Source organism: Phialemonium atrogriseum (genome assembly GCF_030411735.1).
Source record: "Phialemonium atrogriseum strain 8032-3 unplaced genomic scaffold QBC33scaffold_6, whole genome shotgun sequence".
In the NCBI taxonomy this organism is placed as follows: domain Eukaryota; kingdom Fungi; phylum Ascomycota; class Sordariomycetes; order Cephalothecales; family Cephalothecaceae; genus Phialemonium; species Phialemonium atrogriseum.
This window is the reverse complement of record NW_026848143.1, coordinates 52,540-78,444: the sequence shown is the minus strand read 5'-3', so window position 1 is coordinate 78,444 and position 25,905 is coordinate 52,540. Positions and strand designations below refer to the sequence as shown.

At 56.8% G+C, this 25,905-nt stretch overlaps 8 protein-coding genes across 8 annotated transcripts; 3 read left to right on the top strand and 5 right to left on the bottom strand.

Annotated features, from left to right (window-relative positions):
- Window positions 1–991: 991 nt before the first annotated feature.
- Window positions 992–4,095, bottom strand: QBC33DRAFT_530661 (uncharacterized protein). Its single transcript, XM_060427248.1, has 2 exons — window positions 2,532–4,095; window positions 992–2,477 (listed from the first exon to the last, which is right to left on the bottom strand). The coding sequence occupies exons 1-2, from the start codon at window positions 3,870–3,872 to the stop codon at window positions 1,065–1,067; spliced, it is 2,754 nt and encodes a 917-aa protein (XP_060285628.1). The 5' UTR covers window positions 3,873–4,095; the 3' UTR covers window positions 992–1,064.
- Window positions 4,096–4,305: 210 nt separating this feature from the next.
- Window positions 4,306–5,648, top strand: QBC33DRAFT_530659 (6,7-dimethyl-8-ribityllumazine synthase). Its single transcript, XM_060427247.1, has 2 exons — window positions 4,306–4,638; window positions 4,806–5,648. The coding sequence occupies exons 1-2, from the start codon at window positions 4,436–4,438 to the stop codon at window positions 5,197–5,199; spliced, it is 597 nt and encodes a 198-aa protein (XP_060285627.1). The 5' UTR covers window positions 4,306–4,435; the 3' UTR covers window positions 5,200–5,648.
- A 190-nt stretch (window positions 5,649–5,838) lies between these two features.
- On the bottom strand, window positions 5,839–9,094 carry QBC33DRAFT_318587 (uncharacterized protein). Its single transcript, XM_060423568.1, has 2 exons — window positions 8,646–9,094; window positions 5,839–8,438 (listed from the first exon to the last, which is right to left on the bottom strand). Exons 1-2 carry the CDS (start codon window positions 8,873–8,875, stop codon window positions 5,927–5,929), a joined length of 2,742 nt encoding a protein of 913 aa, XP_060285626.1. The 5' UTR covers window positions 8,876–9,094; the 3' UTR covers window positions 5,839–5,926.
- A 5,143-nt stretch (window positions 9,095–14,237) lies between these two features.
- On the bottom strand, window positions 14,238–15,363 carry QBC33DRAFT_556709 (uncharacterized protein; the record flags this gene model as incomplete). The annotated part of the gene is made up of 2 exons (XM_060429744.1): window positions 14,238–15,246; window positions 15,329–15,363. The coding sequence occupies 2 exons, from the start codon at window positions 15,361–15,363 to the stop codon at window positions 14,238–14,240; spliced, it is 1,044 nt and encodes a 347-aa protein (XP_060285625.1).
- A 1,513-nt stretch (window positions 15,364–16,876) lies between these two features.
- On the top strand, window positions 16,877–18,693 carry QBC33DRAFT_318570 (NADPH dehydrogenase). The gene is made up of 2 exons (XM_060423566.1): window positions 16,877–17,893; window positions 17,950–18,693. The coding sequence occupies exons 1-2, from the start codon at window positions 17,183–17,185 to the stop codon at window positions 18,547–18,549; spliced, it is 1,311 nt and encodes a 436-aa protein (XP_060285624.1). The 5' UTR covers window positions 16,877–17,182; the 3' UTR covers window positions 18,550–18,693.
- Window positions 18,694–19,523: 830 nt separating this feature from the next.
- Window positions 19,524–20,425, bottom strand: QBC33DRAFT_512930 (putative pyroglutamyl peptidase type I; the record flags this gene model as incomplete). The annotated part of the gene is made up of 3 exons (XM_060425942.1): window positions 19,524–19,748; window positions 19,825–20,280; window positions 20,369–20,425. The coding sequence occupies 3 exons, from the start codon at window positions 20,423–20,425 to the stop codon at window positions 19,524–19,526; spliced, it is 738 nt and encodes a 245-aa protein (XP_060285623.1).
- A 777-nt stretch (window positions 20,426–21,202) lies between these two features.
- QBC33DRAFT_318573 (synaptic vesicle 2-related protein) lies at window positions 21,203–23,485 on the top strand. Its single transcript, XM_060423567.1, has 3 exons — window positions 21,203–21,780; window positions 21,844–23,121; window positions 23,214–23,485. The coding sequence occupies exons 1-3, from the start codon at window positions 21,613–21,615 to the stop codon at window positions 23,340–23,342; spliced, it is 1,575 nt and encodes a 524-aa protein (XP_060285622.1). The 5' UTR covers window positions 21,203–21,612; the 3' UTR covers window positions 23,343–23,485.
- Window positions 23,486–24,058: 573 nt separating this feature from the next.
- On the bottom strand, window positions 24,059–25,495 carry QBC33DRAFT_556704 (P-loop containing nucleoside triphosphate hydrolase protein; the record flags this gene model as incomplete). Its single annotated transcript, XM_060429743.1, has 1 exon — window positions 24,059–25,495. The coding sequence occupies one exon, from the start codon at window positions 25,493–25,495 to the stop codon at window positions 24,059–24,061; it is 1,437 nt and encodes a 478-aa protein (XP_060285621.1).
- Between the last annotated feature and the right edge of the window lie 410 nt (window positions 25,496–25,905).

Sequence of the window (25,905 nt, the reverse complement as noted above, 5' to 3'; positions counted from 1 at the left end):
GCTCTCCCAGGTGTGACCTCTCTACCTAGGTAATTGACGAAGCTGGCGTGAGCAAAAGAAGGGCAACCAACGGCTCTATCTACTGGATCAACCAATCTCTGCAGCGGCGTCAACCTGATTCTCCAAGATTGCTGGCTGGTTGGCAATGAAGAGAGCGCCGGTTAACATATCATCCCCATCATCCCCATTCGACAGAACCCCGCAAAAAAAGGCATGGGTTAAATGCCGTGACAAGCTGTGTGACTTCAGCACTTCCCAACAACTTACCTAGACACTTGGCATTCATAAGGGAGGTAAATGGGAGGTACATTCTCAACCCTCCAGGCTGCAATAACACAAGTCTGGTCTCTCTCTCTGGCTTCATGTGTGTGCGCTGTGTCCTCCTATACGAGGGAGATGACGGCTAGCCTGCAACTAGCTGGCCACATATCGCCGTTGACTGGCTACAGGGCTAGTCCGCCGATTCCCTGGGCGGCAGCTATTTTGAGAAACCTACCTTGAAACACCTGCTCACTGGACACATGCGGGGTCTCTGCCTGTTCATCACGAAATGGCTTCCACTCTGGGCGCTCTGCGATGGCAGCGATGGCAGCTTCCGCGCGGGGGGGCGCAATCCTTCAAGGGCACGGGCCCATCGTGAAGTGAACACGAAGAGGAAGGAGCCACTAGGAGCGTAGCACAGACACACAGCCCCCTTTCCCAAAGAATCGCCATAGAACTAAGCTAGGCCGATCATGATCAACCAACACCCGACCGACCCCTGGACACATCATTACCGTCATTCATGCAAAAATGCTACATATAATGGTCTCTGCTAACAACCCAACTTTTGGTTCCAACATGCCATTCCGGAACTGAATGTAACTCGATGACATATTTCTGCCAACTTTGCCAATTGTGCAACCTTGCATAGGGTGTCCCGTTTTCGGACCCCAACCCTTACCAGCTAATCACAAAGTATAATATGGGCGCGGTGTCAGAAAAGGTGTTGTTCGGGCAACATGGGTAATATTGTTATGTTTAGTAGCTAGCTAGCTTATCACCTTTCCAGCAAAGACCACCCCCTATTGTTTCTGACTTGACTTCCCCTTGAACGCACTCAAGAGGTTGAATTCGATATCTGACCCAGTTCCAGGACCGCCAGCCGTCTGACTGGACAACAGTATTCTCAGTCTGCTCTCGATCCCAGCCACCTCTACTGATCCCATGCTCATATCCAGCCCGTCCTCCAGTATTCCTCTGCTCACATATGCATCGTGAACTGCCGCCGTGTTTAGACGTCTTGCCAACCCCTGGACATCGACCTTCAAAGTCTGCCTCAGAGTCGGGGTTTCCTGGTTCGGTACCTCAAGCGGCAAGAGGTCGGACAACATACGGCGGAGCTTTCTTGGCGGGTCCTCTGGAAATGATTGCCGTCTCAGGACACTGCGTGGATCGCTCATCAGAATGCCCGTTCTGGGCGGTTGAGGCCCGCCAACTTCGGGATCAGGGGTGCCAAACCGGCCAGTATTCCGCCATTCTTCCGCCGTTCTGATGAAGCGGATGGGACAATCCGGGTAGTGGAAGGCGTCGTGTTCGTCGGCAGTGGCCTCCTCGCGAGCTCTGGCCCTTGCTGAACATTTGGCAAAGGAATGATCCCTGTTTCTATTGACAGCACCGTCACTCGCGAGCATGTGCATTGTCGGGGACCATTTACTTCCCTCTTTGTCGAAAGTAAGTGTCTTTTGGACCATGTCGCAGCCATCTGCTCCCAGTCTCGACTTCGTATGGGGTGGCTTCCGACTGCTGCCTCCGGAGTCGAACGAGGAAGGCGGGCTTCGAAGCGCGACGCTGTTCTTCTGGCTATATTTGTTTCTCCGAGTGATGGTGGTATCGAAGAAGGACTCAGTCATCCTGGGTGGGCTGGAAATCGGGCTGCGATACGGGTTGACGGGCTTGAAGGGGTGAGTGGGTGCATTTGGCCTCAGGCGAGATATTTGTCGCCTTGGGGGTAACTCCAAGTCTCTTGGTGGACATCCCGGGGGTCGAAGAATTGGATGTTCGTGAATGGTGTCATCCTCGAGACTTCCTCGCAAAGAGCTATCTACCACAGGGGATGTCTGGGAGGGTCCCGCTGATTTGCTGACATTATGAACCCGAGACGAATTCATTTTTGCAATAACCCAGGGGTTTAGGTGATCGGTCGTATTCCCCTGACTCTCTTCTTCTGCAAGAGTCTCTAAAGAGCTTCGTAATCTGGAATGTCCGAACGACAGGGACTCCGAGACATCTTCCTCATCGCTGACGAAAATATCCGGATCCGCAGACATATCTACCTTCCACTGCCGGCCGGACCGTGGAAGCGCTTGTTCCGGTGCGGGCTGGGAGGCGAGGTTGTGTCGCTGGTCCGCTTGGGTCATCTGATCTTGGTGAGGAGGATTAGGGGCAACGGAAATCCGATATTCCTGGTTCCTGGGACCGTTGGATTCTCTGGCCAGCTATTGCTAGTTGTCAATTTCGTGTCTCTTGCGGGGGTTTCTTGCGCGGCTCACTTGAATGTCTATTTGACTTTGCTCAGTCAACGCAACTGTGGGACTAGGTTCGGCGGCCTTCCCCGGGACTACCGACTTATGCAGATGAACAACGTTGTTCGAGCAAACTGTTGTATCTGGACTAGCTCCCGATACACTAGAGTTTGGTCGTACTTTGCGCAATGGGATCATGCCATCTTCTGCCTTCTTCTGGAGGCATCGCTCGGGGTCATGTCCATCTCGAGTTCCATCGATAGGGCCGGGATAGGCGCGAAGAAGGAGAGCTTCAAACCTCTCAAGGAGGAGTTGTTCATCCACAAAGAGAACATTGTCTTTAGCTGGTTCGATGTTTGGATCGTAACTACCGGGATTGCACTGGATATTTATCCTGATAAATGGATCCTTGAGATGCCTGCTGGGGTCTGCCGAGATAGATCTTCGGTTGATGTGAGTTCGCAACATTGAAACGAGCTTCTTCGCTGTTCCCCTAGAAGGGGAAACCGGCCTCGAGTCGACGAAGACGAAGGCCCGCTTCGAAATAGACGCCGAGTCAGCATCAGGCTTTGGTAGGAATGCTTCAATAACATATTCCGTGGCCTCCTCTCGTTTGGTGGGGTGAGGATCGTCGGTGATAGTGGCTTCCAGAACTCCAGCAGCTTCCGGGCCAGTGATTTCAATACATTGAGAGGCCAGGTCGTGGCCGAGAACCCGTAACACTGCCTCTCTCACTGTGGCTTGTCTTCCTGGAGTATACGACCATGTGAGTCTAGGTCGTCCTTGGACCTTGAACGAGTATTTGATCTCAACTCTCGCAAGCGCATAGCATTGAAGAAGGTCCCTCAGCTTTGAGATTGTTTTCGACGCTTCCTTGATGGAAGTTTGTCGTCGAACGGGGAGTTGATAGTACAGGCCAGAAACTCTCACTGTCGTACCGATGGGCGCAGACGCTGGTTCCTGCTTCGCCACGCCACCTGTGTCTAACAGATGAAGCCTGGCCGCCACAGGCTCGCCCGAGGTCCTCGTGGTGACCATGACCTTAGCTAAAACATTCGCACTAGCCAATGCCTCGCCACGAAACCCGAGGCTTCTACCTCCGATAGCCCTGATCTCATCGAACGCGCGCAGTTTGCTGGTATGCCCTCGACGACCAAGAGAGTCGAAATCACTTGGGTGGATTCCTCGGCCATTGTCTCTAACCTCGACACTGTCAACGGTGTTTGGCGAGACCAGAACTTCTACCGAGGTGGCTTCGGCATCAATGGCGTTCTCTATAAGCTCCTTGACAAGGGACACAGGGGTTGTGATGACGAGTGGGCTGCCGAGGAGACGAATTGTAGCCGGAGGAAGAGCAGAGATAGGCATGCTGGAGGCAAATAACAGAAAGGCATGTAACAGATGAGACAGTGAGAATGAAGGAGGTAAAATCGACAGGAACCAGAGCAAAGCTGCTCAGGGGTTCATGACCAACTGGATAGAAACTCTACATGGCAGAGCCGATGACGCCTCACTGATGGGGAGGACCAAAAGAGAGAACTAGGTTCTGAGCTTACCGTATCGAACCGACCTACCTACTTGTCTACCTACCGATGGATCTCGAGGTGCTTGCCTAAACAGGCATGACCCAGATAGGATCACAAAACGGAGGGAAGGCACAATGGGCAATGGATGCAGTTTGGAGAACTGACGATACCCCCATCCCCGACCCCCCACAGCTGACTAAGGCATTTCCACCCTAGCACCTCTCCCTAGCTGCCCCGCAGACCTCCCAGCTTCAATTATCTCCAACTATTGACTACCCCTCCATACCTACGTAACTACCTTTACCTACCTACCTACCTCTAGACACATGACCTTGTAGACACCCTCCAGAAGAACAATTCCGACTTCCCGACCGCGATATACCGGACCAACCCTCGCGTCCCGCCATGTCTATCAAAGCCCCCGCACCCGAGCAGCATGATGGCAGCGCCCTGCGCATTGGCATCGTGCACGCCCGGTGGAACAAGACCATCATCGAGCCGCTGCTGGAGGGGACCAAGGCCAAGCTGCTCGCCTGCGGTGTGAAGGAGTCCAACATCGTCGTGCAGTCCGTCCCCGGCTCCTGGGAGCTGCCAATTGCCGTCCAACGGTCCGTAACCACCTCCTCGCCTCCTCGTGATTTCTTGCTTTCCCCAAGCTTCCACCCCTTTCTCCCTCCCTCCCTTCGCTCCCTTGCCTCCGCACCTCGACCCCACCCGAAAGCTAACCTCATAATCCGCCCGACCTCTCCTCGGGCCCCCCTCCCCCCCACAACAGACTCTACTCCGCCTCCCAAGTCCAATCCTCCTCCTCCGGCGGCGGCACAGCCGGCGACCTCCTGGGCAGCTCGACCACGGACCTGACCTCCCTGGCAACGACCACCCCGGCCGGCGGCGCCTTCGACGCCATCGTCGCCATCGGCGTGCTGATCAAGGGCGAGACGATGCACTTCGAGTACATCGCCGACAGCGTCTCCCACGGCCTCATGCGCGTCTCCCTCGACACGGGCGTCCCCGTCATCTTCGGCATCCTCACCGTCCTCTCCGAGGACCAGGCCCTCTCCCGCGCCGGCGTACTCGTGGGGGGCCACAACCACGGCGAGGATTGGGGTCTCGCCGCCGTCGAGATGGGCCAGAAGAGGAAGGCTTGGGCTGTGGGGAAGATGGACTAAGATGAGTCTCCAAGATATGTCAGTGGTCGCTGTTATGTGCATGACAGAGGAGAGTTTTGAGGGTTGGGGGTGAAGGCGTAGTCAGCCCCCAGTTAAGGTTGGGTAAAATCTTGAATATCAAGCTCTCTCATATGCATTGCAAAGTCCGCGACGATTCATATTGAATCATGTCCGAAAGATGGGAGAGGTCAATCGCTCGTAACGTGCACTTGCATCCCTTGGGGATAGCCGACAAGAGGCCAGGTCAGAACAGCACGGGAGGCAAGCATGGACATACATCATCACCACATGCACCATAACAAGTTCTCTAGATATCTCAAGTGTGTTTGCCTAAAATTTTGGGGCCAAGTTAGGATTAGTTAATTACTGCATCGAGGAGGTTGATATGTCTATCATGAATCGTTCCCGTAGGGAGCCAAAAGAGAAAACAAACAGGAATTAATAAAAAGAAGAAAAAAAAGAGAGAGAAACAAAAATATCCCAAGTCTTCCCTGCACTCCGACGCAACGCCTAGGTATAAAAAAGAAAAGAAGAGCTAAGAGAGGTCCCATGTGTGCGTCAAGATGGTGAATATACAAATCAGCTCCCTTTTGCGATGGCCAGGAAGACCAGATTACAGGAAGATAGAGAGATGGTGTTCGACCAAGATGCCAATATATATTTTCATTTTCCCCGGAAAAAGCTCAGAATTTCCCCCCTCCCGCCAACGCGGCGAGGTCCCATTAGTCTAACCCATCAGCGCACTGATGTCGGGGATGCTCTTTTTGGTTCTCCACAACGACCGCTTCTTCTCTCTCTTCGCCTTCATGGCCTGCCAGCCCTCCTCGTCGTCGTCGTCTGACGAGTTTCCGGCCTTCTTGACCGTCACCCTTGGCTGCTCCTTCTGGCTCTTTTCGCTCCACGTACCCAAGGCTCCCGACATGGTTGATGACTTGGCCAGACGACCGGTACCAGCGGGGGGTGCAACGTGCGAGACAGGTCGATACCTCCCGGGGAGGCCGATGTTGCTACGCTCAGACGGGGCGATGGACGGCGTGTACGAGGTGCCTTGGATATGGATGGACGGCGCGTAACCGGGATTCAGGGGCGGCTGAATCCACGAGGCTGAACTCGGCTGGACCATGCTCATTGTGCGCATCTGCTGATCCCCTCGGGGGAGATCGAGCATGGGCGAATCGCCGACAAATGAATGTCGCATCGCATCAGGGTACCCCATGCCTCCCATTCCAGGCATACTCCCAACATCGCCAAAGCCCCCCGTCGACGGCGCGGGGATAAAGGCGCTGTTGGGTCTCGGCCCCGCGTTGCCCCCTTGGCTTGCCATCATTTGCATGAACTGCATCTGCATCTGCATGAATTGCTGCATCTGCTGGTTCATCTGCTGCTGGTTCATGTGCATCTGACCTGGGTCTCCGGGCTGGAGTAGCGCGGACGCCGGCCTGTTCTGGTACATCATATGAGGCGGGATTCCACCTACGGGATCGTAGCCAACCGAACCGGGAGGAACCAGCGGGTTTTGGTTGTCGATATGGGGGCTGCCTCGTCTCATAGCCCTTGAGCGCTCCTCGTGGGCTATGACTCCGACGAGACCACCGGGCGGCAGAGGACCCCCGGATTGTCCGGGACCTGGACTGCCGCCACCCAAAGCGAAGCTCTCGCGGACTGGGTTGCTTACCAAGCCCGCACCGATGAACGGATCCCGGGGCAGGTTTCTAGCAAACGCAGGAAGGCGCGAGTTTCGGGCACCGGAAGCATCGCCCACGACAGAGCCTGGTCTCTGGTAACTGGGCTGCTGCGAAGTTCGCAGGTTGGGGTTCGACGCCATGGTGCTGAGTCGAGTCGGTGCGCGGTTCTTACTGGGGAACCCGTGGGCGGCAAGGATTGCCAGAGGCACCTCTTCGTCCTCATCGGAACCATCTGACTGGTTGAGCGCAGAACCGGGGCCGGTCGACGCCATGTCGGGGAGATTAGGGGTGCTGTAAGATAGCTGTAGGCCCGGCCGGGCTGGCGGCTGGCTTGCGCCCGATTCGCCCGTCACTTTCATCATTTGCTGCCGGTACACCGTCATATGAGCCTCTTGCTTCCGCCTCTGCTTGGCCTGCTGCCTGGCCTTCTCTAGGTCATCTTCGTCGTCGTCATAGTTGTCCTCGTCATCCGACTTCGCAACCGACTGTTCCTTGCTCTCAACAGTATCCTGGCGCTCCTTGTCCTTCCGATATCTCTCGAACTGTGCAGGGGTCATGACCTTGTTCCGTGTGGGCAGCGGGTCATGTTCGACGGTGCGGTTTACAGGCCTGTTGGATTTGGCGAAACTACTGTCAAACAGGTTCTCTTCGTCTGCCTTCCTCCAGCTCGACTGTCGATCGGAAACACCGGCACCTGCGGCGAGTCTGCGTCCAGCGGATAAAGAGTCCTTCAACAGTCGGACATCCTCGCCCTCTTGTTCCTCGGCTGCAGAAGCGCGTCGCCCATACACCGCACTGTTTCTCTTCAGATCTGCCGCAGCACTTGCCCGCTGTGTGTTGGCAGAGGACGGAGAGGGTTTCCTAGGAACCCGCAGTTGGGAGCTTTCGTTGGTTGGGGACGCTTGTGCTGGACTAGCGGTGAGGAGACCATCGTTTGAATGGTGACTGCCCCAAGAGTATGGGGACGGGTCAACCTGGGCACCCTTGTTGATCTGGATCGGGGAGGGTTGGTTCGTGCGAGACGCAGTTAGAGACCTCGGCGCCGAGGCCTGCTGCCGGCTGTTGGCATCATCTCGAACGGTCATCATGCTTGCCCGCTTGTCGAAAGCCATCATGCTTGCCCGCTTGTCGAAACCTAGCATCTTGCTAAAGTCTCCTCCGAGGTCGAGATTGAAGTTCGACTCGTCGATGGTCGGTGCCGTCACAGTTGTCGAAGTCGACGTCGTCGTGGCCCGTGCCCTACCGCCATGCATTATCTCCACGTCGTCCGAAGGAGGAAGGGGCGGTAGTGGGTCATCCGAGGACGGTGCAGGTGGCAACTGCTTCTTCTGTCCGCCAAACGAAAAGGTACGACCAGCTGCCTTGAAGAAAGACCCGGACGAGGACGACTTTGGAATGGGCGGCAAGGGGGCCTCGCTTGTGGGCCTCTTATTTGTGTTTCTCCATTCATCGTGCCCAGGGTAATCGGCCGAGGACGGGGCCGTCGAGACGTTGCTGTGTCGGGACGAATTGTCAGTCGATGTGGTTTTGGTGGTATTAGAGGAGCCGCTGCCACTGCTTGCCGTTAGCAAAACCAAAATCTTCTCCAGTATGAGTGTATACACTTCTGGTCAGATCATGGCGATGCCCAGAAGCGAGCCATGCCGCCCAAACAAGCACAGAGCGTCGGCACCGGCCCGCCAAGACATCACGCAGTCTTTCCAAATGATATATGGAAATAAATTTTGGGAGTGAGACAGGGTGAGATCCGAATACACATACCGGTTCGTCTTCAGATCTGCAAAGAGGTTATCCTCCACCACGATGTCGGACAGGCTTGCTTTGGAGTAGGTGTGGGCTCTGGCAGCGAGCCTTGCTCCCCCATCGAACGAGTTCTGGGCGCCCACCTGGGAACGATCGAGGACCCGGAACGACGGTTGTGCTATCGAGACATTTTCAAGATTGTCTGCGGTTGACTTCCGCCTGCCAAACGCGACCGGGAATCTAGGCATATAGAATCTGTATGCGAGTCGCTCGGCCGTTTACAAACCGCCCATAAAGTTTCGATTCGCTGAGTTTGAAAGCGAGGCTTTGGATATCAAATATGGAGAGCTGGCAGAGGTTGGAGATGCTATACGAGGGCAGCTGAGAAGCGGGAAAACGAGGGGCAGGGTTGATGTATTTTGCCTCAGCTGTTTCTTCGTCGAGAAGGCTGGCTATGACGCGAGGTATCGGGAAACTGCATGAGAGAGTACCAGAGTCAGTGGACTTAGTTCATGTGCCTATGTCGGCGTCCGCCTTGCCAGACTTGGAACGGTGGCTTGTCCTCGCTGACCAGAGTCGCGACGCCGAGTGCATGTCCGAGTATGGAAGAGGGCAGAGGGCAGAGAGCAGCAGGCCGGGTGATGAAACTCCTGTTCGGAAGTCGTGGATAGATGGACCGAGGTGCACCCAGAAGCTGTGCTCAGAAGATGACGCAGGATACAGCGTGCAATTCTCGTTGTCATCGTTCCACAGTCCATAGTAACCAACAGGATGCCACGAGCTGCTTCGGGAAAACGGGGCCGCCCTTCTGTCAGACAACAGGAGGAAGGTTTAGACTTACAGGATGCAGCCGAACCCAAGGTACAGACGAATAGACTTCCTTGGCAGGAGGAGAGAGAATTAGATTAAGTTGGCAGTTGGGACGGCCAGGAAATATAAGTAGGTAAGAGGTATAAATCAGAAGCGTTTCGTTTGTTGCCTTGCGAGTCCGATCGATGGTGGACAAGTCTGACAGCACGGGGTACGGAAGGGGGCAAAGAGGACGGAGAAATAATGGGCTATGACAACAATAACACAAGCAAACAGCTGATCCGGGTTGGCGTTTCTTTCAGAGCCCAGGAAAAGAGGTCACGAAACGCCAGCAAATGGATTCGAGAACAGGATAGGACTGAAAAGAACGCAGGAAGCCAGCGAGGCAATGCAAAAATGGCCGATGCCGATTGGCCGAGGGGAGTTGATGGTGCGAGCTGCTCAGCGAGAGGTAGAGCAGACAGACCAAAAACCAACGGCCCAGGTGAATGGAAACTGGTGACTGGGGACTGGGGAATTAACGACCGGAAGGGTTGGATTGATATGATAGAAGAAGTCGCGAAGGAGAAGGATGGAATTAAAATCGAGACGCGATATTCCGTCGTCGAGCCAAGATGGAGGGATAGGTAGGTGGAGTAAAGGACCGGAAGGAGGCGGCAAGCGTAAAGTTAACTATTAATTTCTCCCCCTGTCTCTTTTTTTTTTTTTCTCCTCTTCCTGGCTCTTCCTCCCAACTTCTCTCATCTTTTCCCCAATGGCCGCGAACGGGAGACAAGGCTGGGTTGGCTTGGGTTTGGACGACAGGGGTATGAGAGGTGGGGATGCAACATGGATGGGCAGGCACGCCGATGCTCCTGCGCTGCCTATTCGCACAAGACACAGGCAAGGTAGCATAAGGTATATTTCATGTACACATGCATGTGCTGCACACTGACTGCATACCGGCTAGTACTCCGTAGGGACGAAGGCACATCATCCGTACACGCCCCCTTATTTCTACGCCAGCATCTCATTGTTGACTGACCAACCTGCGGGTATTATGTCTTTCACTCTCTACCTACGCTTGCCACTGGATACGAAGCTTCCATGTCTCGGGTGCACCACAGCAACGGCACACTCACACATTGCCGCAGATATTATATCAGGTGCTAGAAATTTCCTGTTGTTGGGCTTGCCTGGCGGTAATTGCTAAAATGTCAACTAGGTAGGTACTATGCTGGCATCATGTGAACCGTCTGGCGGATGCATTGACCTTTTACTCTCTGCATAGGAGTCATAGGACCTACAGGTCTGGTAATTTCGAAACGACCAACAAGACGATTTAATTCTAAAACTAGGTTGCCAACATCTATGTGAGTACGGACTCTGCGGAGTAATTTATCTCGCGGGGTCATCTGGTTTTTGGCTCTTGGTCCTGAGCAAGGCAAACCCGAAAATCAAAAACGCAACGTCCTTGCCAGGCGGGAGATGAACGCTAAACCAGGGAAATGGGTGGAGCGCTTGGATAGATCAACAAAACCAGGTACAAGCTGCACTGCAACAAAAACGACAATACATAGGCATTGTTTCCCGCTCCTTTTGGCGTCTGCGGCCTACTATGCAGTAGGTAGGTAGGCACAGTTCCATGCCGTGGCAAAGGAGAAGGTAAAGTGGGAAATCACTCTCATCCTGAACCCCTGGTGGCGCCAAACTGGTCATTCATGTACTGTACGAGCGCGGCTCAGCAGCCAAAAGGAGGCGTGGCCACTGTGCCCTCTGTGCCCAAGAGGAGTCGCCGCTCCATGCCACTCACTATGGATAATAGAAGTAATAAGTACCCGACAACGAAGGACCCATTCTCTGGACTTCAGTTGGTAACTTTTAGAGCGTCTCGGTACCCCTCAGCGTTGAACGGATTGTCTCAATATCATGGTATGCGGGTATGTACCCCATAACTTTAATAGGCGCGAGTGTACATTCATGGATCTACGCATGTTGCGTCGCGGTGCCACCAGAACCCGAGAGCTCCGTGGGGGTATGCAGAGTAAGACACAGTTAGGCCTAGAACGGAGTGTCCCGACGTTCGGGCACATACCTACCTACCGATGTAATAGACGGCATGTTTCCGGCATCTGGCGTGTGCAAAAACTGGACGAGGCAGACGGGCAGTCCGCGGAACAAATCGATCTGATCTTGATGATGCTTGTCTGGCTGGAAACTCAAGGAGGTACCCGCAAACTAGCAGTAGCGCTGGAATTAATAGCTATCCATATCGGCGCTAGTACCTTATCGGGTAGGAACCTACCAGGTCATCAAGCCAGCGCTAAAACTCAGCATGCCATTCATTATTATTTTTTCGTGGGACGGACCGAGGTAGGTAGTTGTGTAGGTACGATGCAGGAGAGAGCTCTTCCAATGTCGCCCAACCTGGAAGTTCGAGTTCGCCACGAACCCGAGAGCAACAACCTTGTCACCGCCGGAACACATTTGCTCCCCTTGTCTTACACAACATTACTTGTCATTGGAGCCACCGCCCCCATCCCAGAGGTTCCGCGAGGATTGGCTGCAGAGTTCCAGGCTTCGGAGGAAAGGGATTTGCACGCTGGTGTGGACCCCTTTGGGGGCTAGCCCGTACGCTGAGAGTTCGTCCAGATTCCAGGTTCCAGACCCTGGGTACCTACCACGCAGCGGGGGCTGTCCCTGTCCACTTGCCCATCAGCTCTTGCTGCTCCTTTTTAATGGCTGACACATGCATACCCAGCGCCCGCAGCGCCCGCAGCGCCACGAACCCAATATTCGTACAGTACCTTCCCAGCATGCCCCCTGGAAAGGTCCGAACAACCTCGTATTGCTTATGTGTGCTGTGTGTGGCAATCGAGCATGATCCCCACACCCGTCTGCGTGGCCCGTCTCTTCCTCTCCTATTTATCCTACAGATGTTGCGTCACTGAAAAGCAAGCTCTGCGATCCCCAAGAAAAGTCGATCCAAACCGTCCGAATCGAGCTTGGTCCTTATCTGTTGAGCGAGTCGGTATGGAATGAGCAAGGTCTCAACTCTCAAAAGTGGGCATTTTCCCTTCCTCCCGTCGACGCACGCTTTCCAGGAGACCATATTTTCAGAGCACAACGCGGCCCTACCTACCACCAAAGAAAGCCAACGTTGTCTAAACACAGCTGGTCTTTCACTACTACTATGCAGTATACTGGGTATATGGTATCCGTACGGGATATCCGTACAGGTCTTGGGCACTGAGGAGTGCAACTTGTTCAGCATCTCTTAGCACAAACACTAGGGGGCCTTGCAGATCAGATCTGGCAGGGAGGGACAAGACCTAATTGAGACAGACTGTTTGCTAGCGCAAGACCACAGCATTAGGTACCTAGCTCAGGAACGAAAATAGGTTGGTATCGTCCGATGCTTCCCAAAGCAATTATTCAGCCATGGCCGATGCGACTCTGCCCACACAGTACAGGATGACAAGATGTTCCTGGTGGGCGCCCAAATAAAACACGGAAAGAAAACAAGAAATTGCGTATTCGAGACTCGAAACGGATTGGTTTCCGCTTGGGTAATCGACATCGCAGCTACCTGGCTAGGTCATCGACTTAAAGGGCGATCATCAGAGGATGACATCAAGCGCCAGGGGCCCCGAAAACATGTGAATTTGAGATGCCGGCTCTTTGCTCCAGCGGGCCATGCCTACGCTGAGGGGGTTGATTTTTACTGCCCCGGACTTTCACTAGAAGGCGGCCATTTCTCGGTTGTATGCAATCTCCTCATCTTCGAAGCCCACGTGTTGCTGCTTCGAATTGACTGTTTCCGTCGATCGATTGACTCAAAGTTGTTTCTGTTTCTGTGGTGATCTCGCCACACCCGGACGGCCAACCACGTACCACGTCGTCGGCTATCCGTACATGCAAAACTTCAATGGCTGGTCGGGTTTGCCAGACTCCTGTCTCTCTACCTTATGCAAAAGTATATTACTCCGAAATGGAATTGATCCTTCTTAGAAATACGCAATAGCAGCAGTTGCGGGCGTTGATGATAGCGGAGGGAGCAGCCCCGCCAACATCGCCGGTTCGACCGAGATCCCCTAACGAGAGAGCCATGATAGAATTCCAGTGCTCAGAGTAGACAGACACTGATGGATTTGTTAACTAGGCCGATTTTTAGGCCTGACGAGTAGGTGCGATTCGGCCACACTACTGGAACTATACCCCGAGCAAAGGGGATGACAGCGAGAGGGACATTCCGGGGGAAGTGAGCAGCCTGCCAGTAAGCCCTTCCCCTTCAATACCGCCCTTCCCCCAGCCTTACTCAACCCATGGGGGGATCTAGACGGGCAAAGCCCATCAGTCACGGCCCGAAAAGTTCGGGTTCACTTCACTCCGAACCTCCTTGGTTGAGATATCCGGATCCGTCTCAGATTATCCCCCCCAGGGAGAGAGCCTCAGCGGGATGCTGAGGTCATGGATGGCGCAAGCCTCGCCAACCGCCAGAGCGGCAGCCGGCAAGATTGGGGCATCCTAGATGGCACGCTGAGGATAGCCATCTCAAACCCGAGCCGCAGGCCCATGGAGAGATGGCCTTCCACGACAGAGTCCTTGGACGCGCGGTCCTCCCCATCGGGTCGTGGCTGACTTGGTCACCCTTCCGTTTCCGGTCGACCATTGACGGGACCGGGGGGAAGGGGCGGGGGTCTCTAGGCCATGCAGCACTCGTGTGTTGTGGTCTGGCATCCTTCAGCGTCAGTAAGTCTCATTATTATCCCAGAATTAAAAGCAAGCTTACGGGAAAACGAAGAAGCCAAGCCCCCCTATTCATGGGTCGTCCAGGTACGTGGCCCACCTAGAGCAGGAAACGGCCGAGAGGATATTGCCCTCCTGGGCCTCCTCGGAGTCGTCGGACTCCATCCCGTCACCGTCCCCGTCACCGTCCCCATCCCCGGTGGCGGTGGCGCGCCTCCAGGGCGACTTGCGGGTGTTCTGCCGGAATGGGCGGACGGCGAGTGGGCAGGGCCCCTCGCCGGCGGTGGAGCGGTGGCTGTGGAAGGAGCAGGTGCGGAAGCCGAGAAACCGCTCCTCGCTCCGCAGGCGGTTCCCGGGCAGGCGCAGCTGCGGGTTCTTGACGCGCACGTCGGCGCGGCTCTCGGCCATCTTGTCGAGGTGCTTGGCGTAGTCCTGCCACAGGGCCGGGTGCGCGTCGAAGAGGGCCTGGAAGCGCCGGCCGGCCGCGGTGGACGAGATCGACGACGGACCCGCCGCCTCGCCGCCGCACGTGGCCCAGGCCACCATGGCGACGGCCCACTTGCGCAGGCGGACGGCCCGGCCCGGCTCGCAGTCGGCGTAAAGGAAGTGGACGAACTGCGGCGACACCTCCCAGTCGCAGCGCAGGTAGAGGTCCTGGAGCGCGTCCATGGCGGCGTCCTGGAGAGCGGGCAGGTCGGCGGCGGCGGCGAAGAGGTGCAGGCGGACGAGGTTCCAGTGCAGGGCGCGGCGGCAGGCGTCGTTGCGCAGGTTCGGGAACTCGCGGAAGGAGGCGCCGAGGGTGGCGCTCGACACGGCGGCGTCGACGAAGGCCTTGAAGGCGCGCCGCTGGTAGAGCCAGAGCACGAAGAGCTCGAACATCTGGGGGGACTCGGCCGGCAGCGAGACCACCGCGCCGGTAGAGCCCGGGCCGCTGGCCGCCGGCGGCGAGAACAGGTCCGCTGGCGTCGCTTCCAGGCGGTCCCGGAAGTAGGCGCTGGCGGCACAGAGGGGCATCTTGTGGAGGTTAAACTCGCGCTGGTCGGGGCCGACCAGTACGCGGACGGTCTCAGTACCCAGCGCGCTGAGGTTCGGAGACGAGACGTTAGCCGTGAAATTTCAAACGCCCTCTTTCTAAGAGCACGCAGAAAGAAACTGGCACTCACCACCCGGGTACGGCTTTTTGGCTACCCCACTTCATGCTGGCGGTTCTGGTGTACAATAGTAGTAATTCAAATGCACCAAGGGCCGGTGATGGAGCTGGCTGTGAGTGTAGCCCCTCCATTATTTCAGACTGCGCGGCGGGCGATTGAGGAGCTATATGAATGGCCCTTCGAGGGAACACCGGGATGGGAAATTCTAATTCTAGGACAGCGGTTGATGCATCCCAGGCGGGTGGTTAACATTGCAAGGGGATCATCCAAATAAACCCGGATCATGGTTGCCTCGATATATAGCTTTTTGTTTCGAGATATGCGCCGGGACCCAGGGGATGGTCGTGAAACAATGCGGGAGTCCATCCTCGCCTACTCTCCAAGCCAAACACGCCAGGGCCTCCCTCGTTGCTTCGGATTCTGCCCATTCTGCCCCTTTCAGTGAGTGCCCTTGCCCTTGCACACCTCCTGATCACACCCTAGCTTCCTCGTCTGAATTACTTTAGCATTGCTGTTGCATGATCGGATTCCCGTACAGCTTCCCTAACCCCACCATATCTATCCGAGATGTCTGAGCTGTTTCATAAAACAATCTGCGGTGATCGATTGGGGTTGCGGGGTCGTCTAAATTCGGTATTTTAATTGGATGGTTCATCAGCCTAGGTAGGGATAGAGCAGCGAGGAAATGCGCCCCTTTTCTTCACTTCATGTTCCTCGAATTGTCAGTTCAGTTCAATGCCTCGCCCATAAGCCTTGGATTAAAGATTTCGAGGAGCCAGCCAAGCAATAGTCGCCTAGCATCGATGCACGCAATTGCCCTTGGCGTGTCCCCGAAGTTTTATCGAGGTTGAGGTGGCAATGATGCATATGCACAGTAAACGCGTAGGCCCCATGATGGAACCCTGCCGTGCTCTTGGACCCAAACCCGGGACGCGGTTTCGATTATTAAAGGGATTCAACATTTACATATCAATGCTAAGGTCTTCTGTCTACCGACAGTCTGGATAATGGTATGGCCGGAGTCTCGAGACCTTTAATCTATCAACCAACCCTCACCGTCGGCACGGACCTGCCTGGTCTTAAAACTTTATCTCCTGGCACGAATTACTGATCATGTCGCAATTTCCGGGTGCATTGTGCGAGTCAGGCCGGGGACCCGATCCACAGTGGCCCGCCGCCTCCGCCGAGAGGTGCAACAGCAGCATCACACTGCAACGCTGCAAGGTGATGGGCCGCAACGTCCCCTGCATCGTCGGTGGCATCAGCACGGCGGACACCGATGTATTCGAGGCTGCGGCTATACCCAGCGGAATGTCGTGCCTTCTCATCACCTTGCGCGCATCCAGAGAAGCATGGTGAGTGTGCTGGGATATGGCTGACCACGCAGCCGGACGGAGTGTCGCTTATCAATGACGACGGCAGCCTCCGGGTTGACTGCCGTATGCCGCCTGTTGAGACCCCACGTTTTGGCCATTATTAAGCAATGGAGCCGGGCGATCGATCAGCCATGGCCCACAGAAACGAGCCGTAGACAATAGAACCGGGTCTCGAAAATGTCTGAATCTGCATGGGTGGTGGCGATTTATCCGTACTAAGATCTCGCCGGCCCGGAACCTACTGTTCCTGAGACTGGGCGGGTTTGGTAAGCCACCTGCGGGTTATTTGTTCACCCTGTAGCTTCAGTTGTTTGCGCCGAGGTTAGTATTTAACTACCTTGGGATGTAAGTCCAAGATGTCAAGTACATCCTACGAAGAATAAACAACTGCCGGCTCCCATTCCTTCAACTTGTTCCAAACACCTTGAATCCCATCTCAGTACCCAAAGTTGCCTACTATCCCCCGCCTTGCACATCTGATTCGCCAGCCATGACCGTGATCAAGAAAGTAGCGGCGAGCGCGAGCGCCCCGGCTCCCGGCGTTCCCTTCTATACGCCGGCGCAGAAGCCACCGGCCGGCACGGCGTTGGATTCCGGGGCCGAGGTGCCGACGCTCTTCACGCCGCTAACCCTCCGGTCCATGACTCTGCCCAACCGGTTCGCCGTCTCGCCCATGTGTACGTACAGCGCCGACGACGGGCACCTAACCGACTTCCACCTCGTGCACCTGGGGTCCTTCGCCCTGCGCGGCGCCGGCCTCACCATCGTCGAGGCCACCGCCGTCACCGCCAACGGCCGCATCTCGCCCGAGGACAGCGGGCTCTGGAAGGACAGCCAGGTGGCGCCGCTGCGGCGCGTCGTCGACTACGCCCACTCCCAGGGCCAGAAGATCGGCATCCAGCTGGCCCACGCCGGCCGCAAGGCCAGCACCCTGGCGCCCTGGCACATCACCGTGCGCGGCCAGGGCGAGGTCGCCCCCGCCGAGCAGGGCGGCTGGCCCGACAACGTCTGGGCCCCCAGTGCGATCCCCTTCTCGGCGACCTACCCGAACCCCAGGGAGATCACGATCGCCGAGATCGAGGGCCTTGTCCAGAGCTTCGCCGATGCCGCCAGGAGATCGGTCGAGGCCGGCTTTGACACCATTGAGATCCACGGCGCCCACGGTTATCTGATCACCGAGTTCCTCTCCCCAATTTCCAACGTAAGTATTTCCTCAAGCACGGGTACAAAACGCGAGGAACTGACATGGGCCCGCAGAAACGGACGGACAAGTACGGCGGCAGCTTCGAGAACCGCACCCGTCTTCTCATCGACGTCATCAAAGCCGTCAGGGCCGTTATCCCCGAGTCGATGCCGCTCCTGCTCCGCCTCTCGGCGACCGAGTGGATGGAGCACTCGGGCGAGGAGAGCTGGACCGTCGACGACACGATCCGCCTCGCCCGCCTCCTCCCGGACCTCGGCGTCGACCTCCTGGACGTCAGCTCGGGCGGCAACGACACGCGCCAGAAGATCGACGTCCACCCGTACTACCAGGTCAGCATCGCCGGCCGGGTCCGCGCCGCCCTCAAGGCAGAGGGCAAGCAGCTGGCCATCGGCGCCGTCGGCATGATCACCACCGCCGAGATGGCCCGGTCCATCGTCCAGGACGACGGCTCGCTGGCCGGTGGCGCCGCGGACGGCACCGTCGAGGTCGAGGAGGAGAACGGCCAGAGGACGCAGGCGGATATGGTCCTCGTCGCGAGGCAGTTCCTGAGGGAGCCCGAGTTTGTGCTCAGGACGGCGCAGAAGCTGGGGGTTTCGGTGGCATGGCCGACCCAGTATCACCGAGCTCACTGGCCCCGAGATGCCCAGGTTTAGATATAGATATAGATGAAAGAGGGGAGAGAGGTGTGGCTTATGAGGGATATAATGCCGTGACGATTTTTCCTTGACACTTAGAAATAATACGATAGAATCAGCGATAGAATTGTCTATTGTCTACCCCTTTTTCTGTTCACAACGTATTCGATCTTATCCAACGGACTTGCGATTCGGCGGAAGCAGACGCTGATACCCCAGGAAGCTACCATCACTCACGTGGCCCTTCACGTCTTACCCTCATTTTGGCGCTCTTCATTCGTTTCCTTGCTGCGTCATGTGCACCACAAGGCGGACCTACCCTACTTACCATGGGGTCAAGAACGGACTAACCCACCTCCCAACCAGACACGTGGTCCTCTCATGAAGATGAGCAGGATCTCAGGCCGGGTACAGAGAAACGGGCAGAGGGATGATCAGAGGTACAATGCTCTAGAAGGGAACATTCCCTCCAGGGGCGCCAGCGACACGGCGAAGAACCCCACTCCTCTTCCTGCCTGTCGGGTTTCCCTTCCTGTCCTTGCTGTTCTTCGAGACCTAAAGGACCAAAGTCAGCCAAGCCAGCCAAGGCTCGCGACTAAGTCATCTGGACATGGCTTCATGAGCAGGAGAAATGGGCGCAGACAAGGAAGTACTGAGGAAGAATGATGTGTTCATTGTGAAGGAACCTTCAACTTCGCTCCTCGAAGCCAATATATGCAGAGAGAGAAAAGAAGTGGCAGAAGTCCTGCTTCTTAGGCCCCGTTACATGAGGAAAAGACCTGAAATAATATCAGGCAAGCAGGCGGGCAGGCGCGGACCACTGCTTGTCTGGCACGCCCCTCGCTCGATAGCGCTCGTTGCCATGTCCTCAGCCGCCTAGTTACTCCTGACCAAGGAGACGTCACCTGTGGAGCTATCTCTCTAGCAGGCGAAGCTCAACTAGATGAATCGCACCCCCAAGCAGAAAGTAACAAACGATTCTTAGTTCTCGATTATAGCTTTCGCCTGGCAATTTCACTCTCCACAATCGAGCGTATCAACTGCAAGGCGAGTTCTCGCCCCGTCGCGATAGCTTTCTCCGAACTATTTGATGGCACATGAAGGAAAACGACCCGTTTGGTCTCCTGGGCCTTCGTAAGATGCGCAAGGCTTGAGAAGTAGATGAAGTCACACAAGTACCGGCCGGCGTCCTCGGAAATCCTGAGATCGAGGCCGTCCTGAGACGCGACGCGACAGTCAGTCTCTTGACACACACACACACAGTCCACCAAAGGGGGGGCAGCAAAGACTCACCGGGCTGTGCTTCTTCCACCTCCCCAGCACGTCGTCGAGATCGAAATCCGTCTCCATCTCCTTTGGCATGCCGTGCCACACCCAGTCCTCCCCCTCCCTCAACCGCCTGTCCTGGTCCTTGAGCAGCTCGCCGTCGACGTCCTTGAGCGCATAGCCGTCCCGGTGACCGCGCCGCTCGACGGAGTAGGCCATGGCGGGACCGGCCATGCCGATGTGGATCGCCACGTCTATCCGGCGCTTGTCGCCGCCGAGGTCCCACAGCCGGGGCACGAGGCCCCTGACGGTCTGGTAGTTGACCCGGATGGCCTCCGGGTGGACGAGGATGCGCACCGGCGGCAGCGGGGCGGCCGAGGACGACGACGGGTGGGCGGTCTTGGCGCGGATGGGCGGTAGGTAGTCGGGCAGCCTCGATGCGATTTCCCACGATGGGTTTACTGGGTGCTGCTCTTTAAAGGGCTAGATGGATTACAAGGAAGGGTCGAGTCAGCCCTTTGTCTTATCGCGCATGCCCACAACAGGGGTCCATATGCGAGCTTCATCTTACCCCGAACCCGGTCACGAGCACCGTCAGCTCCTCCTTGTCAGCCGATGTAGAGCCCATCCTGAATATTGGCTTCTCGAGGCAATATCGGTACAGGGCTGAAGGGGTATATGGCGATTACGAGGGAGGGAGAGTTTACAGCGGGAGAAATGTCGAGGACTGGGGTGGGGTTGAGCTGTTGCTCAGATGGCGGGGCAAATGCGGGGGAGCCGGATGACGGCCGAAAGGGGGGTCTCGCCGAGCGCCAACCGGGCATCTAACAGTCCTCCCCGTCATGCGACCCGAAGCTCCAGACAAGCCTCCAGGCCACTCTGGGAGCGCTGTAGCCTAGTCTACTCTGGTAGGTAGGCTTGGAATTCGGCGAGCTAAAAGCGAGCAGACATCGAATGGCGTCCCAGGGATTCCAATGGTGGCTTACTTGAAATTTACGGCAAGACGCCGCTTTCGTCACAGAGAGACCCACGTTCAGTGATACCTAAGTACCTAGTGTACCTCCTTACCTTCGCTTCTATACAATATAACACGAACCAGAGGCCATCTAGAACATGGGAGCAGGGCAGATATACGAATATCAATAGCACCGGTATCTATTCGGAAGGCTATTCCAAGCATCTCCAGATTTCCAGATGTCCAGACGACTAAGACATGGAACCTAGAAGCACGTGGCTTACAAGAAAATACAAGGAACCTTGATTCGGCGGAGGAAGAACTAATAATATGGAATGGAAGTAACCTACTTGGAATCTGGAACCTAAGTTTACCTAGACGGAAGTTTGTCTCCCAAGCGCTAATGGCGTCATTATAGATATATCCCACACACCGAAGCCCTCAGTCAGGGCCCTTGGCAAGGTGGATTATGGTTTGCTGCCGAACACAAACGACCGGGTATCTCCCACAATTGCGCGATTCCCTGGCGTCTACACGCCTTTTCCTCGCACATCAACTCGAGGAGGCCCCGGGAGATCGACATGCTCATACCTTACCCTGGAAATTACCTACTTGCTGTGGTTACATCCTGTGGGCCCTGGTTCCTTATCTGTATGGATACGTCAGTTGGGTACAGAGTATAAATAAGTTTCTGTATCCCCCCACCCCACTTGTCGATGCCGGTGATGCCTACATAGTGGGATGGCATATACATTGTCACGCTGCCGACCTAGATCATCGATCGTACCATATTTGAATCCTCTTGTAGTACCAGCTACCCGGCTAAAACAGAGCTCTTGACCTTGCTTTATTGGGTGGGCATGGGCAATATCGAGCACGACATCGAGGACAAGGGGGGAGACCCTCAGCTCCAGTCGCAACCTCAGCTGGGTGGCGTGGTGGCCATCGGCAAGGACGACGATGCCATCATCCCCAAGGGCCAGATAGACCCGGTCTACGAGGCCAAGGCCCGGGTCTTAAACCATGCTGCAAGATGCCGCCTTCGCAAGCCACGAGTCCTCGACAGTCGTCATAGCTAACTGCAGATCTAGATCCAAGAGATTGGCATGGGATGGTATCAATGGCAGCTATTCATGGTCGTCGGCTTCGGCTGGGCCAGCGACAACCTCTGGCCTATAGTGACCTCGCTCATATTCACCCCCGTCGCGAACGAGTTCGGCCCTTCTAGACCGCCCCTTCTCACCCTCGCCCAGAACATCGGTTTGCTGGCCGGTGCCATCTTCTGGGGCTTTGGCTGCGACATCTTCGGCCGCAAGTGGGCCTTCAACCTGACCCTGGGCCTCACCGCCGTCTGGGGGATGGTTGCCGCCAGCGCCCCAAACTTCGCAGCCATCGGCGTCTTTGCCGCCCTGTGGAGCTTCGGCGTCGGCGGAAACCTGCCCGTCGACAGCGCCATCTTCCTCGAGTTCCTGCCGGCGTCTCACCAGTTCCTGCTCACCATTCTCTCCGTCGACTGGGCCATTGCCCAGGTTGTCGCAACCCTGATCGCCTGGCCGCTCCTGGGGAACCTCACTTGCCAGCAGGACGAGGTCTGCACCAGGAAGGGCAACATGGGTTGGCGGTACTTCCTGATCACCGTTGGCGGCCTCACCCTGATCATGTTCTTCATCCGCTTCGCCCTCTTCACCATCTACGAGTCTCCCAAGTTCCTGATGGGCAAGGGCCGCGACGAGGACGCCGTGCGCATCGTCCACGAGGTCGCACGCCGCAACGGCAAGACCAGCGAGCTCACGCTGGCAGACCTCAAGGCGTGCGAGCCCGAGGGCTACGAGGCCCAGACGGACGCGGTCGCCGCCGTGAAGCGCCGCCTCGAGCAGGTCAACCTCGACCGCGTCCGCGTCCTCTTCTCCACCAAGCGTCTCGCCCTGTCGACCGGGCTGATCATGGTTGTCTGGGCCTTCATCGGCCTGGGGTACCCGCTGTACAACGCCTTCTTGCCCTACATCCAGGCCACCCGCGGCGCCCACTTCCACGACGGCTCCACCTACCTGACGTACCGCAACTCGCTCATCATCGCCGTCCTCGGCATCCCCGGCGCCCTGATCGGCGGTTGGCTGGTCGAGGTGCCGCGGTTCGGGAGGAAGGGCACCCTGTCGGTGTCGACGGTGCTGACGGGCGTCGTCTTGTACGGCTCCACCACCGCGCTCAGCTCCGAGTCGCTCCTGGGCTGGAACTGCGCCTTCAGCCTCACCAGTAACGTCATGTACGCCGTCCTGTATAGCTTCACGCCGGAGCTGTTCCCGACACCGCAGAGGGGCACTGGGAATGCCCTGTCCGCGACCTGTAACCGCGTGTTTGGCATCATGGCTGTGAGTCCCGGACCCAACCCTCCAATCGACGTGACGCCCTGCGTGCGTGTCTCTGTTTAAACCAGACTAAATCAGCTGATGTTCCTCCACAGCCTATCATCGCCATGTTTGCGAACCTCCAGACGTCTGCGCCCGTGTATACTAGCGGCGCGCTCTTCATAGCGGCTGGCCTCCTTGTCCTTGCATTACCGTTCGAGTCCCGCGGAAAGGCGGCAATGTAAAGGGGTGTTTTTGGGTTGATTTATTGTAATAATTGCGAACTTGATGAAGTGGAAAGTTTTCTACAGTCTCGAACCTTAAATGCTCGGATGTCTACAGGCCGACGCCTTATATGGAGAAACAAGTTTGGATACCTTTGCCGTCTAGGGCAACCGCAGGTAATATCTTTATCACCTAGAACCTAGGGTTACGTGGTGCGACTCCACGGATGGGCTTTTTTTTCGGGCAGATCTCTTTTTCCCGTCCTAGTTACCCAGATACCAAGATACCCATGCACTCGTCAAACCATGGCGAATTACTTATGTTGGGTTGTTCAGAGAGGATTAATCTGCCATGTTACCGCCCCAACCTTCAAGTCTCGTAGAGCCCAGGCCAACTTCATGCCGATTGATTCGAAGAACCACGTTCTAACCCGATCTATGCAGGGGGGCTATCATCCTCATGTAGTAGTAGCTGACCAAGTCCTGGTGAAGTCGTCAAGCCGAGGATTCTGTACTGGTGAAAGGAACTCTATTCGCGGGCAGAAGAACGCAGAGACCAGATTGGCAAGAGGAACGCGCATCTTGATGTAATATAGTTGGTATGGGTATCGTTGGTCTATTCCCCTTTTAACATACAAATCGTACAAACGTGGTATACAAATTCGCCTTAAGATCTCCGATTCAACTCCTCTGCCGCAGCTTCGTAGAGCAATGCGGCCAAGCCCCTGGTCCGGACATCAAGCCGGAGACTTGATCGTCCCCTCTGCGTCTTGGGGCTCCGGTTCGAATGTGCGGGGGATCAGCCCTTCGGCCATGTTGATGGCGCCCTCCATATCGTTCTTGTTGAACAGGAAGAGGCCCTGGATGGCAGCGGTCGAAGTACGCCTCTTCGGCATATCCGGTGCTTCTCCAAAGAGGCCCAAGTCGTCCAGCCGCGTGAGGAACCTCTCCCGGCCGGATCCGTCCTGGTCAACGTCGCCGTAGAACCGTTCCCACATCTTGCCGGCCTGGTAGCGGGTGGCCTCTCCGATGCGGACCATCATGTCGACGCGGCCCGGCCGTATGAGCGCGGGGTCCATGCGGTCGATGTGGTTCGTGGTGAGGAAGGCGATCCTCTCCTCGCCAGCGGCGAGGCCGTCCAGGGCGTTGAGGAGCCCCGAGAAGGTGACGGTGGCGCCGCTGTACCCGTCCGACTCCCTCTGCCTCCGGTTGACGAAGGCGGCGTCGGCGTCCTCCAGCAGCAGGATGCTGCGCTTGGGCAGCTTCGTCAGGAGGTAGGCCAGGTGGTCGTCGGTGACGCCGACCTCGCTCAGGTTGATCATGGCGACGCTGTAGTCGAGCTCGCCGGCGAGGGCCTGGATGAAGGACGTCTTGCCGCTGCCCGGCGGGCCGTACAGCAGGTACCCCCTGCGATAGGGGATCCCCCTGTCGACGTACCAGCTCTGGCGGCCGAGGAAGTCCTTGACGTCGGCGACGACGCCCTCCTTGACGCCCTCGTCGAGCACGACGCTGCCGAGGGGCCTCTTGCGGCGCGGCTCGCCCAGCGGCGCCCACTCGAGCTTGCGGGCCGCGAAGACGACCGTCTTGCCCTCGTGGGCGCGGGCGCTCAGCGCGTGCGCCTCGGAGAACACCTCCTCAAACACGCGCCGGTGCGGCCACAGCGCCGTCAGCGTCACCGTCTCGTGCGGCTCGCCCGTGCTCAGGCTGGCCGTGCTGGTCTTCTCGCGCCGCACCGAGAGGTACACCCCGTCGCGCACCCGCACCAGGTGCCGCCCGTACCCGGGCTGCAGGAAGAAGCTGGCGTGGACGGGCCCCCCCGCGGCCGCCTCGGCGTCGCCGCCGCCACCGCCGGGCGCGCTGGGCCGGCTAGTCGACGTCGCAATGGACAGGTTGTGGATGCGCGTCAGCCTCGAGGCCAGGAAGCCCGGGCTCGGGCGCGGCTGCGACAGCCAGGCGAGCACCCACGGGTACGACGGGTCGCGCCGGCTGATCTCGACGTTGACCAGCATGCGGCGCCGCAGCATGCCGGCGCCCGAGATGGCGAGGCGCCGCCCGAACGCGGCCGCGGCGCCCAGCCCGGCGAGGCCCATCCCGCCGGCGAAGAGCGGGTTGCCGAAGAGGGCGTCGGGGCTCAGGAGCGCCGAGAGAGACGGCGTTGGTTGCGGGTTCGTCATGTTTCTTCTTTTTTTCTGGTGCCGCTCCTACATGGCGTTGTTGCCTTTTGTCGAAGACTGCTTTCTACGCAGAATAGCTTGGTAGTGGAGGTGGTGGAGGCGACAGCCCAGAATAAAAATATTTAGTGGGTCCCGCCCGGCCTCTGCGCATGGAATTGTCAGGAAAATGGCATTCTCCCGAGGGGACGACAACGTTTGGTGTTATTTTGCACGATATGTAGGCCTTTTGTGCCAATTTCTTGATCGATCCTCAAATCGTATCTTGCAATCGGCCTTGAGACCATATCTAGTGTACAGATGCATAACATACATACATACATCACATCCCCAGTCGAATCCCCTCCACCAAGAAGGCTCCTCCCCGGTCTACGTCTAGCTTCTTGAACCTCCCAGACGCCGTGCCAATTCGT

Excerpts from the sequence above, each read along its gene's own strand:
- QBC33DRAFT_530659 (XM_060427247.1), top strand. The coding sequence starts at position 4,436 with ATGTCTATCAAAGCCCCCGCACCCGAGCAGCATGATGGCAGCGCCCTG. Across the intron at positions 4,639-4,805 it reads CTGCCAATTGCCGTCCAACG|ACTCTACTCCGCCTCCCAAG; the intron begins GTCCGTAACCAC and ends CCCCCACAACAG.
- QBC33DRAFT_318573 (XM_060423567.1), top strand. The coding sequence starts at position 21,613 with ATGGGCAATATCGAGCACGACATCGAGGACAAGGGGGGAGACCCTCAG. Across the intron at positions 21,781-21,843 it reads CCCGGGTCTTAAACCATGCT|ATCCAAGAGATTGGCATGGG; the intron begins GCAAGATGCCGC and ends CTGCAGATCTAG. Across the intron at positions 23,122-23,213 it reads GCGTGTTTGGCATCATGGCT|CCTATCATCGCCATGTTTGC; the intron begins GTGAGTCCCGGA and ends GTTCCTCCACAG.
- QBC33DRAFT_530661 (XM_060427248.1), bottom strand. The coding sequence starts at position 3,872 with ATGCCTATCTCTGCTCTTCCTCCGGCTACAATTCGTCTCCTCGGCAGC. Across the intron at positions 2,478-2,531 it reads AAAGTCAAATAGACATTCAA|CTGGCCAGAGAATCCAACGG; the intron begins GTGAGCCGCGCA and ends AACTAGCAATAG.
- QBC33DRAFT_318570 (XM_060423566.1), top strand. The coding sequence starts at position 17,183 with ATGACCGTGATCAAGAAAGTAGCGGCGAGCGCGAGCGCCCCGGCTCCC. Across the intron at positions 17,894-17,949 it reads TCCTCTCCCCAATTTCCAAC|AAACGGACGGACAAGTACGG; the intron begins GTAAGTATTTCC and ends ATGGGCCCGCAG.
- QBC33DRAFT_318587 (XM_060423568.1), bottom strand. The coding sequence starts at position 8,875 with ATGCCTAGATTCCCGGTCGCGTTTGGCAGGCGGAAGTCAACCGCAGAC. Across the intron at positions 8,439-8,645 it reads GCAGATCTGAAGACGAACCG|TGGCAGCGGCTCCTCTAATA; the intron begins GTATGTGTATTC and ends AACGGCAAGCAG.